Source organism: Vigna umbellata, chromosome 1 (assembly GCF_029865625.1).
Source record: "Vigna umbellata cultivar VRB3 chromosome 1, Vumbellata_1.0, whole genome shotgun sequence".
In the NCBI taxonomy this organism is placed as follows: Eukaryota; Viridiplantae; Streptophyta; class Magnoliopsida; order Fabales; family Fabaceae; genus Vigna; species Vigna umbellata.
This window is the reverse complement of record NC_142165.1, coordinates 19,313,962-19,327,457: the sequence shown is the minus strand read 5'-3', so window position 1 is coordinate 19,327,457 and position 13,496 is coordinate 19,313,962. Positions and strand designations below refer to the sequence as shown.

Genomic DNA, 13,496 nt, shown 5'->3' with positions numbered 1-13,496 from the left:
GTTGAATATTGAGTAGTTTGTTGATGATTATAGAAGAAACTATGCATCTTCGTCGAAAGAAAAAAAAAGAGAGAATATTTACCTTAGTTATTAGCACTGAATCACAACATTAACAATGGTTTTCGGAAGCTTTAAACAGTAAAACAAGTTGTGGATGTTGGTTTGGGAGGCCACAAGAAAGTAATTAAAGGAGAAAAAGAGTGATTATTAATTGGAAGTATTTCAAAACCCTTCATCATTCTCAACATTATTTGAAACTTTAGGTTCATTATCATCATCATCATCATCGTGGCAGGGACCATGCATGTTTATTTTGAGATTTACAGGGTCTACGAATAACTCATGGAATAACCACCGAAAGGCCAAGGTCTCTTAAAAGGCAAGTCAGACAACAAAATTGCAAGTGGGAACGACAGTGACTCAGATTGTATAATTAGATTTTGAACTTGGATTCATCTAAAGACAGTTAAAAATAATATAACCAAACAAAATTCATAAATCTATTATATCAGTGTTTTATAGGTTGGAAGTGATATCAAAGAAAATTTTAATTAATCACTTAATTTGGAGTGATGTTTCATTCCTATATATTATCTCCATATTTAATCTGGTTGAAAAACACATAGTTGCAGTCGCTTCTTATTTTTGATAATTTTTCTTGAAAAAAGCATAAAATAATATTTATTAATATATAATTTGACAGGAGGACAGAAAAACTGCAGAAATGGTTGAATTTGTCGTACTAGAGGAGGAATTCTGGAGTAGTAACACTGTCTTGTCTCTTGTTAATGTATTTTGTTTTGTATATGAAAGTAATCACGTGAATGCCTTGCAGCAGACAACTCTTCTCTTTTTAGCCTCTCCTTCCGTTTATAAGAACCCTACCACCCTATGATAACTCTCTTTCTCATTCATTTCTCACTTCTTCTTCTTCCTTCCCTATCCCTCTGTACTCTCCACTGTCCATTACTTTTTCATACTTCACATCACACTTTCTCTCTCTCTTTCTCTCCATATCCATGACTCCTTATTCCCTCCACCCACCACCTCCTTCCTTACAACCTCAAACCCAAATCTTCATTTCTTCTAATAATCAGGATTGCCCTACCTTCTTCAACATCTTTGATCCAAGGAAAACCATACAAATTGGAGGCTTCACACAAAGTTATCAACAGGTATAACATATCATATTCATATTCATATTCAATCCCTTTTCATATGTTCTGCATATTTATTTCATCAAGATTTTTCATTACTTTAACTTCTTTACCATTAAATCACACCCTTCCCCCTTCTTGGATGTTTTAGCTTTATCATATATATCTATCCATCAGAGAAATATTAGCTTGCTAAGCAACACTTGTGTCTTTAATTAATTAACAGGAAAAACTAATATTACTTTTGCTTTAAGAAAAAAAATTCTTAGTAGGTTACTTAACCTAATTTTACTGCATATATGTTTGCCTTGATTAATTTCATCATCTTGATTGATTAATCATTTGTCTCTCTTTACACTAGGTCAAATTTATTCTTCTTGTTGGTAATCTGATTACAGAAACAGTAGAGTTTTGATTTCACTCTCATGCATTAATTCCATTGATTCATTTTCAGTTTTCTTTCTCTTTTCATTTTTTTCTTCATGGCTATCATATTATCTATCATCTTTGTGTCTCTCTTTTTCTTTCACTTAGCTCTGGAAAGTGAAAAAAACATCAGTATCATTTCTAAGCTTATTTTTTCACCTGGGTATAGATCTAACATATATGTTGATCTTGACTGTTAGGATGAGAAGATGGTAATATTGCATGATGGATCATCAAGCAATAATCTGAATTCACCTGAGCCAGTTACGGTTGATCCAATTAGCAGCAGAAATGAGGGTAATTTAGGGTCGTACAGAATGGACGAAGAAGACATAAAACACAGTGATGGGTCTGGGAAATGGATGTCTTCAAAGATGAGGTTAATGAAAAAGATGATGAGAAGGAGCATGAGTCCAACCTCTGACAGATTGAATCCACAAGGGCAAGAAAGCAGATACAGCCAAAGAAGCCCTCGCAACAGCAGCAGTAGCACCACTAGGGTTTGTTCGGACTGTAACACAAGCACTACCCCACTTTGGAGGAGTGGCCCTAAGGGTCCTAAGGTTAATCTTTTCCTTTCTAACAAACCCTCTTTTCTTTCAATAGTATAACACTGCAAAAAACCTTAGACAGTACTACCCTATCACACATGAACTTTGTCTGTGTTAAGCATTAAAACTGAGTTTAAATTCTATTGGACAAAGTGTATATATATCATCAAGATAAACAAATGAATGATGATTGTAAAGTTCATTCATTCAGAAGCAACTAGAATTTATATTAACATGCAAGATTTTGGTGGTGCAGTCGCTTTGCAATGCCTGTGGAATTAGACAGAGGAAGGCAAGAAGGGCAATGGCTGAAGCTTCAAATGGTTTGGTTACTCCCATAAACTCAGTATGTGCAAAGACCAGAGTGTACAACAAGGAGAAAAAGTCTCGTGCAAACCATTTTGCACAGTTCAAGAACAAGTACAAGTCCACTACTACTACTACTGCTGCTTCTGCAGGCTCATCTGAAGGGCTGAGAAAGATTGAATATTTCAAGGATTTTGCCATAAGTTTGAGCAGTAAAAACTCATCTTTCCAACAGAAAGTTTTTCCACGGGATGAAGTAGCTGAGGCAGCAATGCTTCTAATGGAGTTATCCTGTGGTTTTGTCCACTGATAATTAACTATGTCTATGTCTAGTTAGATATTTTTGCCATTTGGTTTTGTTTTTTCACTTTTATATAGAAGCATCTCGTAATTTCTTTTGTCTGGTTGTGACTTTTGAGCTGTGAAATCGAGCTGGTGCATTTGCAGCAGAACCAAAGTATTGTCGGCTACTTAACTACATCTGTGATCATTGATCCGTGAAAGTTTGTGTTAGTGATATGATTAGTGCTACTATTGGAGAAAACAAAATCACAGATAAAAAAAATTCTTCATATTGTGTATTAACAAATTTTATGTGTTATTTTTTATTAAATTTATAAAACATAATAACAAATAAATAATAAATCAATAAAAAACATACGTATGTTATGTTTAAATATTATTTTAAAAAAACTGTATTAAAATATCTTTTCTCATCCATATACATATGTAAAATTTTACACAATTCTCATCACATATCTATAAAACGATAACTGTTTGGAAGCAAGCAACCCACTTAATACAATTTAAATATATTAATCAGTTGTAATTAAAATAAGCGATAACAAAAAAAAAACGATTTAAAGAGGATTAATACGTTTTAATGTATTAAATTACCGTAATAAAAAATGATTTCTCAAACCAGAAATAATTTCAAAACAAATTAGTGTCTTTTGAAAATATACTACAAACAAATATGTATTATTGATATGATAAAGTTTTTATGAGAATTTATGTACAGAAGATAATAAGAGAAGAAAGAAAAGCATGTGATAAGTGGGATTTAATAGGGAAATAACGACAAAATGGTGGACATGTATAAATTTGTTTTATAAGATATTTGTAGTTAACTAGTTTGATATTCTCTGCATCCAAAAATACAAATAAAAAATACTTTGGTTTGATATTGTAGCTTGAATTCACGTGTTAAAGAAACAAACGACAGGTATTGCAATCGCAGCATATTAACTGAACAATATAATTTTAAAATTTACTACAAAATGTTATTAGTTTAATGTAATGGAATATACCATTTTTAGTAAAACTGTGTGATTCTTATTTATGTAAATTATATATATACAAAGTATAAATGGGTCTCATTTATTATTTTTGTCGAGGATTCACAAAATGTCAGTCCCAGTTGGAATTGGCCATAGAGTATTTGCATCAAAGAGGATGGTGTCCAGTGATTATCTAATGGGATGACGGATACGAGTTTGGTTATTTTATTTCTGAAGATTTTTATTTTTATTATTATATTTAACGAGTATACATTTTTTATCTTTATGTGATTATATATTTTATTTGTGTTTGTGTGTTCTTTTACTATTATAAATATTAATTTAATATTTTTTTGTAAAAAACAAAAATCACAGCGAAATTATAATTCTATAAATATCAAATAAATAACAATTGAAGATAAAATAATTATATAAAAAAATAGAAAAGATTAAATATGTACTTAAAAATAAGTTAAAAAAAATAAAAGTTAGTATAAGTTCATTAGATTATCTAATAACTTAATAATTTAAAATGAAAAAATTGAATTGAATAAGGAAACACAGAGACATGATAATTACGTACATTCATAATCAAATTTAAATAATCAAGTAATACTAATATTTATACTTATACTAAATGAATATAAGAATCATCATCATTTAGACAGTTGATAGAAAGGGGTGGAAGAACGAGTTGAGTGGACTATATGTGATGGCAGGAGAACAATCGAGCATTTCAGTCTTAAGGAGAAGATTCAAAGTATACTTTCATTGGCAAATGTGGATACCAATGTTGTTGCGAGCCACCTCAATGCCAAGAAAGTATATGAGACCAACCAGATTTAGTTGATGTCGAGAAGATTAGTGATGTGTTTTATCTCAATATTGTTGCTCCCTGCCAGAATTATGTCATACACATAAACAAGGATAGGGATGGTAAAGTTATGATCATGTTAAAGAAAAGAGAAGTGTCAGCAGACAGAACATTTATATTGATTTTGTAAAGAAAATCAAATAGTTTAGTGTACCATTGACGCCTAGTTTGTTTTAAACCATAAAGGAATGTCTTGTATAGTATTGAAATTTCATTGCTAGCATGAGATGAAGAGGAATATTTATGATATGAAAATATGCATTCATAAAAAAATGGATTAAATATGTTTTTATCCTTAAAATATCACGTGTTTTTTATTTTTGTTTCTCTTTCGAGCTTTGATCCTTTTTTGTCCCTCTCTTTTTAGAAAGTCATTGATTTATTTCCCAATGACCAAAGTTGTTAGTTTTTTTTCCAATGTGGCAAATTGCTTGTCACATCTCAAACTCGTTCAAGACACGTGTATTGTGTTCCAATTCTGCAAGAGTGCTTGGTGACAAATGTTGTGTCACGTCCCCAATCCAGTAAGGTTGGCAAGTTAGCTCGGTGGCAAACGGTGTGCAACATCTCCAACCCAATAAGGTCGGTAAGACACATGTATTGTTTTCCAAGTTAGCAAGATATTTGAATAGTTGGATAAGGTATTAGGATAGTTCGATACATGAAGCTCAATCGAAAGTCTACAAAACTTGATAAGGTGTTATCTGAACTATTTAGACAATCTACCGAACTATCTGAATTTTCAATACACCTTACCAGCTATCCTAATATTAATAATTATTAAAATTATAACATCCACAAAAATGCTCACAAACTAAACTAAATTTGTGAGCTATTTTCTAAGTAAAAAATATTGACTTTACATTTTTTTATTAACATGAAAAAGGTATTAACTTTTAGTCATTGATCACATTATATATAAATGGTTAATATTCACATTATATATAGTTCAACATAATTAGATTACAAGTTTCAATATACAAAGAAGAAAATTTATATTTTTATAAGGAATGAAGAAAATAATCATAAATCAAGCCCATCTTCATATTCATGTAATGATCAATGAAAAAAATTAATAGTAATAAAAAAGAATTAAAAAAAAACAAATATTCAATTTGAAACCTTTATATTTTCAATATTGTTTTGTTCATGACAAAAGATATAATGTACAACTTCATGTAAGTCTTTTAAAATTTATTATATAAGAAATGTTATCATTTGAATTTTGGAAAAACTTATATAACTAATTTTGAGTACAAACTAACATTTTCACACATCGAAAAATAATAGACTTCTATATTTGAAAAGTAATGGTATGCATTCACTAAAAATTAACTATGATGTCAAATATTGAATAATAAACATCTATTTGTCAACAACAAATTTTGAATATTACATACATTTTAAAATTTTGCAACACATTTTATATTAATTATCAAAACACAATAATAAATAATGACAAAGTCCCTTGGTACTTGATTGAGACATCAAGATGAATTTATTAAGTAATTGGAAAATAAAACATTAGGGATTAAAAATTTGTTTACATGTTTCCCAAACAAACTCTTTAATTTTTTTATCACTCTCTAATTTATCTTTATATATCAAAAGATCCATTTTTTATACCAATACTTCATAAAATCACATTTAAATGTGGGTTAAGACCAACTTCAAAAGCTAATCAAATACTATACTCTTTCTAATATTTTTTAAACTTATTTTTAGTATTTCAAGTCATTTCTTTTAAAATGACATATTCATTCAACAAATTATCTATTATGATAACCTAAATTTTCCAAAATTGCATAAAATACAAGTTTGAAGTGAGATAAGATAAAACAAATCATTTTAGTGATCTCACCAAATGATTATAGGAATTGACACATTTTTTCTCGCCTATCATTATCATTGCTTGGAAGATGGATGACAATCTTTACATATCACTTTTAGAATATTCATTTTATAGTCACATATAATCACAAACCAATGCTCTTATTATTATGTCTCCAATATAATAAAAAACCAATGCTCATACTTATATCTCTATCATTAACTTTTTCTTTAAATTTTAGAATTCTTCAATTTGATGATTTATCATATTTAACAGTTTCTCTAATATTATGAAGTGATATTCATTTTATAGTTACATATAATCACGATTGAATATAGTGAAAATTATGTGTGGGATAAATCTCCCTTGTGTTGAATATACACATAGAGTACTCTATTTATAATAGAAGAAATATGGGCTAAGTCCAAAATACAAATAAGAAATAATAACTAACTAACTAAATATAAAAGATAAAGATAAGATAAAGATAATATATCTAACACTCTCCCTCAAGCTTGTGCATACAAATCGTATGTAGCAAGCTTGTTACTAATATAATCAATAAAAACTTAGTGAAAATATCTCCTTTTTCACTCAAGTAATACCAAATTGTTAATGATTTGCGAAGACATCATAGAAGACGAAATATCAACCCAAAAGACTCTTCATGAACAACAAATCTGGGACGTTGCTCCATGTAAATCTCTTCTTGCAAATTGAAGTTGTGAAATGCATTATTGACATCTAGTTAGGGGTGGGCAAACTGCACCACAGTTCACTGCACTATGGAAGTTTATAGTTAACTATAAACCAGTTCAGGAAAACTGCACTGAACTAAAATATGGTTCAGAGTAACTGAACTGACATATGGTTCAGAGTAACTGAACTGAACTAATTTTTAGTGCAGTTACACTGCAGTTCAGTTTAATAAATTGTTTTTTAATTCACAGTTTAGTTAACTATTTATTGTGCAGTTCAGTGAATAAACATTGTTCCAAATGGCACTACTCCAGACCATTTTTCGTCCCCATATTAGAGCATTTAATACAAAGAAAATGGCAGAAACTATTCCAGGGAACATGATTGCAGTTTTGAGGGCAATAGTGAGTTTCAAGCTCCCTTTATAATACAAAGAAAATGACATAAATTATTCCATAAGTATACTGCACTTAAAATTGGTTGAGACATAATATACTAATTGATTTCAAACTCCCTTCAAGCTAAAACATACAGTGGAGTACAAATCCTGAAATTCACTAACTGATTTCACAGGAACCTGCAGATGAAAACATGACACAAAGTCTCGTATAACTTGTTGAGCACCTTAGAAAGCAATGTTCGAATGGAAAAGGTGTTCCAATTGGAAATCTGGCATTCGCGACGATGTTGAATCTAGTATCGAACATGGTGTTTTCAGAGAATTTGGTAGATCCGAAGTTCGAGAGTGCAGGGGAGTTTAAGGAGCTGGTGTGGAGGATCATGGAGGACGCATGGAGGGTTAACCTCTCATACTACTTTCCTTTGCTGAAGCCATTTGATTTGTAGGGCGTCAAGGGACATGTGGCGGTTTCATACATCAGGTTGCATGATATTTTCGACCGCATGATTCGGAAACGTGTCACGAAGAGGGATTTCTTGGATGTGTTGGCAGGGAGGAAGAGGGCAGCGATGACGGCATAAAATCTTTGACCTTGAAAGAAAAAAACCTTATGGAGAAAGACATACAGTTAACCCCAGTTAATTGCACTAAAATTATTAAAGTTCAGTTTGTTTAACTTGAACTATAAAACAAGTTAATTAGTTTTTAGTAAAAACTAGTTCAGTTTTAGTAAGTATAATATAGTACAGTTAACTGTAGTTTAGTTCAATTTAGTAAATTATGCCCAACCCTACATCTAGTGGGTAAAGAGGTCATTGTTGAAGAGTCATCATGGCTATAAATAAACTAAAAATCATCTTTGCCATGGGAGAAAATGCATATATGGACGGGTCTAGTGCTGTCAAAATGGGTTGAAACCCGTGATCCAACCCGGCTCACCACGGGTTTGAGCCGGGTTGTGATGGAAAAAAATGTGAAAATTTTGATGCGAGCCAATTTTGACCCAGCTCGCTAAGAATTCGGCTCACCCAGGTTGAACCCGTGGTGAGCCGGATTGGCTCACCAACCCACCTATTTTTTTTATTGAAATCAAATTAATTAAATTAATTATTCAAAACACACAACATTTACTTTGCAATAGAGCTTTTCGTGCTGCGTTGTGCTGTTATCTATCCAAAAGTTCCCCTCTACTATATATTTTTATTAACGACTATATGTAGTTTCTTAGTCAAACGGTTGTGTATGTGTCATTAAACTAAATTGGCAAAATTTTATGCTTGATAGCTTAGAATATATAACAATAGAGTTCTTTTGTTTCATTTTCTTTTATATCAATTGGTCTAATTATTATTGTTTCAATTTGATCGATCAAAGTAACATGTTATAAGAATCTCAGAAAAAGAGAGTGAAAAAAAGTTAAGTGAGCTAATCAGTCAACCCGTTTAACCCACCAACTCGTGATGGGTTGGGTCGGGTTCAAAATTTTCTGGCTCGCTAATAAATGAGCCGGGTTGGGTTGGTTCACTAAGTGACCAACTCGTGGTGGGTCGGGTTGAGTTGGGCCGGGTTATCCGTTTTGACAGCTCTAGACGGGTCAAACGCAATGGTGACAAAAGGGAGATCAGAAAAAACAGCAACGGAAGAAGTCATTGATGAACAATTGAGAAACCTTAAGAATCCAAGATTCTTCAATCAAGGTACCTGAAAGAGGAAAAAAAGTAACATCAATGTTAAATAGCTGCTTGAGAGGAGATGGAGTGCAACCACGCATGACGAACCTGAAAGAGGAAGAAGAGTGACCTTGGTGCTCTAAATTGTTGCCTGAAAGGAGACGACACATGCCACCACGCATGACGGAAAAAGGAGAAGATCCACAACTTCAAAAGGCGTTGGAAGCGCGTAATGAAAGCATTGTTAACGACATGATGGTCGCTTGGCCGAGACAATCAAAATCGTGTGATCGTCGGTCGAAACTAAAACTCTGGTATGTAGTGGCTACAGTAGACGACAACAGTAGACGATGATACCGCCGACAGCGGTAGATGGCGTCACCGCCAACAGCGGTGGGTGTAGTGACAAAGACAACATAAATTTTTTCCTCAAAAGGACCTTAGGCTCTGATATCATGTTGAATATACTGAAAACTATGTATGAGTCTAATTTTTCTTATGTTGAATATACACCTAGAGTACTATATTTATTATAAAAAAATATGGACTAACTCCAAAATACAAATAAGAAATAACAACAAACTAACTAAAGATAAAAGATAAAAATAAGATAAAGATAATATGTCTAACCATCACAAACCAATGCTTATACTTATGTTCCCATCATTAACTTGTTCTTTAAATTTTAGAATTCAATTTGATGATTTAACATATTCACCCTCTCTAATGTTATGAAGTGTTTTATCAATCACTTTTAAACCATATTGAAGGAGGATAAGAATAGTACATGGGGAAAATCACATTCACATAAATTTCTCAAAACACGATGAGTTTTCAAAATATCTTGCAAGAAGTATTATTATAAAATCATTTTCTAAATGAAGATAATTGTCTCACCAATTCCAATCATTTGTGCAATCAAATATAACACTTTCTAGTTTAATACCCATGCATCCGGCTTTCATTTGTAAAAAAAAAAAATCTTATACTTATTAATTTCTTCTAATTCTCATCATACAAATATAACTCTTAAAAAGTAATTACAATCTAAACTTTAGAAGTTAAGTAAATTTTATTAGAAATCCTAAACATGATTTTAATTGTATATATCTACTTAATGTAATTTTATATATCTTTAATTTTATATATCATAACTAATTATTTTATCCACTCTTTAATTTTGTGAAATTCAATAAAATTACAAAATAAAATAACATATCAGAATTAGCATTCATTCATGACTGATTTAAATTGTTTTAAAAGCTTTGGAGGAAATAGTGAGTCATGCTTAATTGGACTATTAACCCCTCAAAGATCAATAATTAACTATTTGAGAATACAAACATCTCAATCATTGCCTTAACGTTTGTCTATTTATTCAACCATTAAAAATAAGTAAATCAAAGGCAATAAGAAAATTTATTTCAAAAAAAAAAAGTACAAACACTGTTATTAGTCATTGTCAGTTTTAACAATCTTTCAAATAGAATTACATCAATGACAGGCTAAAAAAATTGAAAGATTCAATCAAAGTCACTTATCGCCCCCAGTAAAAAAAAAAAAATAACTCCAACAATGGAAAAGCCTTATCTTTTGTAATAATAGGTTTTGCATGTTCAAAAAATTTGCCCTACATATTTAATATGTTACATAAATATCACTCAATGTATTACAATTTTTTTCAAACAAAGTCATAATTTTTATACATGTGAATCCTCTTTCAAAATCAAAATAAACAATTATAATTCGCACAATATACAGAGTGAGAGAGGGTAAGCAAATAGAACAAAAATTAGTAAATTAGGTGTAGAAAGTAAACATGAAGATTATTCATACATAAAAAAATTGTGCTTTTAAATCCCTTAAAACAAATTCAATGGTAAGAAGATGAAAAATAAAGTTCTAACATTAAGAAAGATTTAAGAAAGAACATAAGAATTTAGTTAGCATGTTGACAAAGGTACCAACAATTAAGAATCCAAGAAAGATCTAAGAAAAGATTTAAAGTTGTGTTAAACTTCAATTGATCTATGAAATATCAAATGAAATAAAATTGTTATATTGATAAAGGTATAAAGAGAAATTAAAATCAATTTTCAAATGGTAGATTTTAAAGTAATTAACATCCTTACATTATATTAGTAAAAGAAAAGCAAAATCAATAAAAAGAAAGAACAATTAGCAAAAATTAAAAAAAAAAGTATATAAAAAACAAATTCAACATTCTCATATAAATATTACTCATTTTACTGTGCAAATGAATCAATTTCAAGAAAATACAAATAGAGAAAGAACATTAGAAAAAAAAATATTATTTATTTTTATGAACGTTATTGGATTTCAAGTGTTTTTAAATACTTATTTTAATAATGTTCGTTTTCGACAAGAGTTATGACAACACAAAAATGTAAGAAAATGTGATTTTGTTATCAATTTGTCTATAAATACTTCATTCCTCATAAATGTTATTATATTTACATAATTTACTAACGCATTATATTCTTATAAACATGTCATCTATTTTTCCTTTTCTTTATACATAAATTCACATTTTGGATATAATTTATGTATAATGTTATATTCAATTACTAGAAAAATTAGTTTTGTTTGAATAATTTTTTTAAGAATGATTTTATAATATATTATCTGTTTTAAAAACTAAAATTTTATTAGAGTTTTATCTTTAAAAAATATTTCCAAAATAAAAAAAAAAATATTCAAAACTGTCTTTTGATTTCGATTCTTAAACTATTAAACATATCAAAATTCTACTTTTTTTCTTTTAAGAAAAAACCTTTTACAAATTTCAACAAGCAAACATAAACTAAAACTACAAACTAACTTTATTAATTCCAAAACAACTTAATTTTAAAATTCTATCTTTCTTTAATATATACACACACGTGGTTGTGAGATGAAAAGGTGCCAAATGGGTCTGTAGAGTTTTTTTTTTTTTCTTTCTAAAAACAACCAATAAGTTAACATGCTTCTGTTTTATTCTCATGAATGAGATGGACCAATATTATTTCGTATAAAACTTACACAAAAATCCTTTTCATAACAAAAAATTAAAAGGATTAAATTCATAAAAATTTATATAACATTTCAAATTTTGTCCAATTTCTTAATTTTTCTCCTTTTAATAATATCTTCTATTCAAAATATTAATTTAAAAGTATATTTATGTTCAGATTTACTCTCTTTTTTTCTTCCGATAATTGAAATCAATAAGAATCATTTCATTCCTTCGATAAAGGCAGCAATGGTACAAGGAAAAGATATTTTAATCAGTATTTTTTTTTTAATTACAGCAAACCTTAAATATTTGGTTCATTCATTCTTATATTAAAAAAATTAAATAGCGATTAGAGATAAAAAAAATAGCCACTATTTTATATATTAATTTATAAATTAAAAATTATTAATTTTTAAATTAGTCATTATTATAAATCAAAATTATAATTAATAATTAATTAAATTTTAAATTGATCATTACTATTAATTATCAAGATTTTGACTAAATTTTGTTATCTATTATAATATAAATTATTTTCACTTTTTTTTTATAATTGTTGATACTTACACTTTAGCTTAATAATTTTTATATCTAAATATCTGTATAGATATATAAATATGTTTTTAGTTTTATATTTTTATAATCTAAACTAAATTTATGATATATAATTAAAAATATATATCATAAATAGTGCAATTAGCAGTGTTAATAAACAGACAATTTCTTGATTACTGTATTGTGAGAGCGTTTTCACAAGAATTTGAACTAAACTCTTGTCTTTATCGTTTTGAGTTGGAGATTAGTTATGATGTTGATAAAAAAAATTATATTAAAATAGTAAAACAGAAGATTAGACAATTTTAATAGCCACTTTCTCATACAAAGTCTTGCTTTGGAAATAACTTTTGTTTGGTGACATGTCTTTCACTATTTGAATAATGAAGAGTGTCTTTATATATCGACCAAGAATTATATTATATTGTATAAATAATAAAGTGAAAATGAGATCACAATTAAAAAGAGTTAGTTTAACTATTTTCTTATGAACCTTGTTAGAATTAAACTACTAACTAATAGAATGTCACCGATTGGGAAAAAAAAATGTCACCAATGTTTCATAAAGTAAATTCCTTGTAGTTCGTTCTCACTTTAAATATTACAATTTTTTATACAGATTTTATTTAAATTAAATTTTAGTTTATCAACTATTTTTTAGTTATAAATCTAAGTACTTAGAAAATAGTTAAGAGTAATTTAAAAGAATGGTATTTAATTATTTTATTACT

The 13,496-nt window shown here is 29.0% G+C and overlaps 1 protein-coding gene across 1 annotated transcript; it reads left to right on the top strand.

The window, feature by feature from the left end:
* The first annotated feature begins 892 nt into the window (after positions 1–892).
* Positions 893–3,012, top strand: LOC124839480 (putative GATA transcription factor 22). The gene is made up of 3 exons (XM_047315301.2): positions 893–1,175; positions 1,784–2,146; positions 2,391–3,012. The coding sequence occupies exons 1-3, from the start codon at positions 1,020–1,022 to the stop codon at positions 2,748–2,750; spliced, it is 879 nt and encodes a 292-aa protein (XP_047171257.1). The 5' UTR covers positions 893–1,019; the 3' UTR covers positions 2,751–3,012.
* The last annotated feature ends 10,484 nt before the right edge of the window (positions 3,013–13,496 follow it).

Excerpts from the sequence above, each read along its gene's own strand:
- LOC124839480 (XM_047315301.2), top strand. The coding sequence starts at position 1,020 with ATGACTCCTTATTCCCTCCACCCACCACCTCCTTCCTTACAACCTCAA. Across the intron at positions 1,176-1,783 it reads TCACACAAAGTTATCAACAG|GATGAGAAGATGGTAATATT; the intron begins GTATAACATATC and ends CTTGACTGTTAG. Across the intron at positions 2,147-2,390 it reads GTGGCCCTAAGGGTCCTAAG|TCGCTTTGCAATGCCTGTGG; the intron begins GTTAATCTTTTC and ends TTGGTGGTGCAG.